Below are 4,925 nucleotides of genomic sequence, written 5' to 3'. Positions count from 1 at the left end.
AGTTACTTTGCAGATATAAATATATTACATTATAAAACATACATTAAGCCCTATTTTATAGCTAGGCTATTTGAAAATAGCAGATGTACAAGCTCACAACGCGTGTTGTGAGCTTTGAAAATAGCAGATTTACAAGCTCACAACGCGTGTTGTGAGCTTGTAAATCTGCCATTTTCAAACATTTTAGTACTTTTACTTTTGGTGCTTGGATACCAATACTTGTGTACTTTTACTCAAGTAAATTTTGAATTCTGGACTTTTACTTGTAACTTCTACATAGCAGTATTGATACTTTTACTCAAGTAAAACATTTGAGTACTTTTTCCACCACTGGTTTTCATGTTGCAGAAGAATTGTAAAGGGTCTGGTCTGTCTGTGGTCCCTGCTCTTTACTCCACTCCCCCCTGTTTGTCTGTTTAAACTGAAACCCCCATCTGGATCCACTCATGGCCCACTCCGCTAAAGTCACAACAGATGACACAACCTCCTCGCTTTGTGGCATTTGTCGAATTTCAACCCAGAGAGACGCAGTCGCAGAACATAGAGACGAGCTAGCCAGGCATACTATAGAGGATCATCTAAAATAAAGTCAAGATCATTTTATTTCGAACAGAATGGGTTCCCAGATTGGGATGTTTGGTAGCGAAGATGAAAAAGAAAAAGAAGAAAAAGGGGGAAAAGAAACCGGTGCAGAATGGGTTCAGAAGCTGACACAAGAGCTGATCAAGAGTCCCGTGGCGACAAACGTCTCTTTCGGCTTCATCCTCATGGGACTGGAGAGGCTGGTGGAGATGCAGTTTGAGTGTCCTTGCAAGACCGTGGCGAGGAACACATCGTCTTCGCTAGCCTTCTTCATCATTCCTGCCTTCATGTCCTTTCTCCTGATGCTGGTCATGAAGATCCAAGAGTGCCATTGTGGCGACATGGCCTCCATGTTCGCCAGCACCATCTCCAGCGTCGTCCCCTCCATCATTTGGATGGTTTTGCTGTTCCTGGACGGCCGCTACTTTACCTGTGCCATGACGGACTGGCCAGGTAGGTTTGTGGATCTGGAGAACTCGTCTCCGCAGAAATGGTGCGAGCCATTTGCAAACGCTACCTGCGTCTACAAGAGGAAGCCGGGCACACGTCAGCAATGCATGCTCAAATCGCAAGAGTTCTTCGTCACATCTCAGGTAAGGCCCCTCTATCCCAGAGGTTCTCAAACGTTTTCATGTCAAAGAATTGTCCCCCGAATTGACACTCATTAGGACCTCCACTTGAAAAGATATGCCAGGGACCCCCCCCATATAAGAAGATTTTTACAGCTCTAGCAGTGATTCTAAACCATTTTAATTTGAAGGACCCCCAGTGTGACATGCATTAGGCAACGGACCCCCATTTAATGGCATTTCTATCTCTGGGGCCCCAATGTATATCTTAAAATGTTGATTTCACTCTGAGTACAAATGGAACAGGTCCATTTGGTTCCATTTGTACACTCTCAGAGTTACAGACCCACAAGGGTCCATTTGGTTCCATTTGTACACTCTCAGAGTTACAGACCCACAAGGGTCCCTTTGGTTCCATTTGTACACTATCAGAGTTACAGACCCACAAGGGTCCATTTGGTTCCATTTGTACACTCTCAGAGTTACAGACCCACAAGGGTCCCTTTGGTTCCATTTGTACACTATCAGAGTTACAGACCCACAAGGGTCCCTTTGGTTCCATTTGTACACTATCAGAGTTACAGACCCACAAGGTTCCATTTGGTTCCATTTGTACACTATCAGAGTTACAGACCCACAAGGGTCCATTTGGTTCCATTTGTACACTATCAGAGTTACAGACCCACAAGGGTCCATTTGGTTCCATTTGTACACTATCAGAGTTACAGACCCACAAGGTTCCATTTGGTTCCATTTGTACACTCTCAGAGTTACAGACCCACAAGGGTCCATTTGGTTCCATTTGTACACTCTCAGAGTTACAGACCCACAAGGGTACATTTGGTTCCATTTGTACACTCTCAGAGTTGCAGAACCGATGCTCTATCCGGTTATAACAGTGGTTCTTAACCGGTGGGTTCGGGGACCCCCAAATTATTTATTTTTGTATGCATTTTTTTTTTGAGGGGGGGGGGGGGGGGATCCCTAGATGACAATGAAGTGACAATTTTAGGACTTTTAAGACCTTTTTAATATCTAAAAAAAACAAGAAAATAAAAAGACAATTGCTGCATCAAAAGCTATTAACAAACTATACAATAAAAACTGTTCCAACATTGGCCAAATTGTCGTTAAAATATGATTATTTTGGGGGGGTCATGCGCGGCCTGAGGTTGAGAACCACTGCGTTAGAATATGCAGTAATACAAACCCTTATATATTGCAATGATGATGCCTTATCAGTTTTGTATTGTCCAATAGTTTGGACAACACAAAATAGATTTTTCCTAGAAATATTTACCAGTATGTATAGCCTATACCACTGCTTAACTGTCTTATTTTGTGTCCCAGTGGATAGGCGTAGGCCTTCTGGCGGTCATCTGTTTGGGAACCATAGAATATATCATCGGAAAGCACTACAGAAAACACTACAGAAACGACATCATCCCTGCAACGGAAGCTGGCAAAGAGGAAATGCAAATGGAAGAAACTAAGCAGGACGGTGGGTACCAGCAGACCTATATTATGTTTATTTCTATTACAAAAAAGAAAAGTTTGAGAAGTAGTGAAAATAGCAGATCTACATGATATGCTATGTAGATCTGCTATTTTCACCTGTTTGGGTCCAGGGAAAACATCTAATTTTAGATCTAGACCAGTGCTGTTCTAAAGTGTGTCACATCTCAATTCAACAATTATCACAGATGAACAAAATGGAGAGAAAACTTTCATACACTGGCTCTTATAAAGTCATTTTTTAAAGTCACTAAGAAGAACTAAAGAGCTGGGCTAATATCTTCTCTCTTTCATTGTGTTTGTGTAGGAGGAGATCTCTCTATCATGTCGTCCTCAGGCGAGCCCTCCAGCGTCACTTCAGTCATCACTGAAGCTGGCAAAGAGGAAATGCAAATGGAAGATACTAAGCAGGACGGTGGGTACCAGCAGAACTATGTTATGTTTATTTCTATAAAAAAAAAAAAAAGTTTGATAAGTAGTGAAAATAGCAGATCTACAAGATCTGCCATTTTCACTAGATCTGCTGTTTTCACTAGTTTGGGTCCCGGGCAAACATCTAATTTTAGATTTAGACCAGTGCTATTATCACAGATAAACAAAATGGAGAGAAAACTGTGTATAACTTTCATACATTGGCTCTTATAAAGTCATTTTTTAAAGTCACTAAGAACTAAGAGCTGGGCTAATATCTCTCTTTCATTGTGTTTGTGTAGGAGGACGGGCCAGAGGTTGCAAATTCTGCCCCCTCAGTTTATGCTTGACCAACCGTGGGGGGGCACCAAACGACCTGGAGAAAGTGAAAGAAGACGCCGAAAAGCGCCGAAATGTTGAACCGTCGGCTGCTGAAGGAGGGCTAAAACAGTTAAACGCGCCGGTGTAGCGTCATTTTTTCCCGCACTGCACCGCCCCCCCTACCACTGCCATCCCACCCTGAACAATAACTTCCAGCCAGTGGCCCCAGTGCGGGCTATTTACACAAAGAAAAATAACGGTTCTTAAATGATTCTTTAAAAGGCTATAGGGTTCCACGAAAAAACTATGACCTACTAAAGAAGAACCAAATGGTTCCTCAAATCCTCAAATGTTGGCCATGTCTTTTTGAACATTCTGCAAAAATAGGCGATCTACAAGCTCACTAGATGGGGTGTACACACTAGTTCGGTGTCTGTGTAGATATACAAACACCCTCCAACAAACTACAAAAAGTGCAATCAAATTACAACTGCATACAAAACAAAATACATTTTATACACATCTGAGTCCTTTCCAAGTATGGGAGTCTTGAACGCCATTATATTATCCAACTACAGTCAAGAACAGAATACATTTAAAGAGGTGGTGCCATGTTTTTGCACTTTTTCTGTTTTTCATGTGTCTATGAGGTTGATAGAACTTCATTAAGTCCCCCGGTGGTGTTTTTATGGTGTTTTATGTCTTCTCTGACTATTTGGAGTTTTTTCCTGGAGGCTGAAACCTTGAGGGTCAAATGTGCCAATAGAGAAACAGCGCTTTAGTGACATCACAAAGCCCACACCCTCCCCCTCATTATCATAACACAACAGGTGTGGGCATGAGGAGGAGGAGGGACTAGGACAGGTGGGTGGTGCTAAGGTGGTGGAGGAGGTGCTAAGGTGAGAACCAGGTATACTTAATGCACTGGTGGGTGTGTCTACATAAAAACAACATTTTAACACTTACTGTACACTTTTTTTTTGTTGAAAAAAATCCTTACATAATAATAATACCTTATGATCAGGTTTTAGGGTTGAAAAATATCATGGCACTCCATCTTTAAAGGATGACTTCACCCATTTTCAACCTATGTTCGTATTGGTCCTCACTACTAGTGCTCATGATAATATGATACCATTTTATTCCACTCGGTCTGTGTCTGTGTTCAGAAACCCGCCTACCAGTGACATCATCGATGGGGAATCCAAGCTATAATAGAAACTGCAGGCATTATATTCATATGACAATGTGGTCAGGAGGGGCATCTGAAAGACGCTCCCATGGGTGAGAATAGAATGGAGGATGTTTAAGCTGTGAGGACACAAAAAGAGAGGGACCCCAACTCTTAAAAACAGCTTTCATCTTGGCCACAAGAATGCAATTAGTCAACAGCGTGCTTTCAATCCACCCAGAAAATCTTTCCCAGGCTCTTTCTGTGCCAGACATATAATTAATTCTTTCACATGTGGGGAGCAAACGAGTACAAATAGCCTACTGTACTGTATGTGTTGTCATGCTCATCCATTG

At 42.1% G+C, this 4,925-nt stretch overlaps 1 protein-coding gene across 1 annotated transcript; it reads left to right on the top strand.

Annotated features, from left to right (window-relative positions):
* Positions 1–614: 614 nt before the first annotated feature.
* On the top strand, positions 615–3,871 carry LOC308079037 (uncharacterized protein; the record flags this gene model as incomplete). Its single annotated transcript, XM_080420374.1, has 4 exons — positions 615–1,175; positions 2,502–2,652; positions 2,974–3,081; positions 3,380–3,871. The coding sequence occupies 4 exons, from the start codon at positions 615–617 to the stop codon at positions 3,544–3,546; spliced, it is 987 nt and encodes a 328-aa protein (XP_080276500.1). The 3' UTR covers positions 3,547–3,871.
* Positions 3,872–4,925: the final 1,054 nt, after the last annotated feature.

This window comes from Gymnoscopelus braueri (assembly GCF_963280865.1).
Source record: "Gymnoscopelus braueri genome assembly, chromosome: 22".
In the NCBI taxonomy this organism is placed as follows: Eukaryota; Metazoa; Chordata; class Actinopteri; order Myctophiformes; family Myctophidae; genus Gymnoscopelus; species Gymnoscopelus braueri.
Note: the sequence above shows the minus strand (reverse complement) of the source record. Positions and strands in the feature narration are given on the sequence as shown.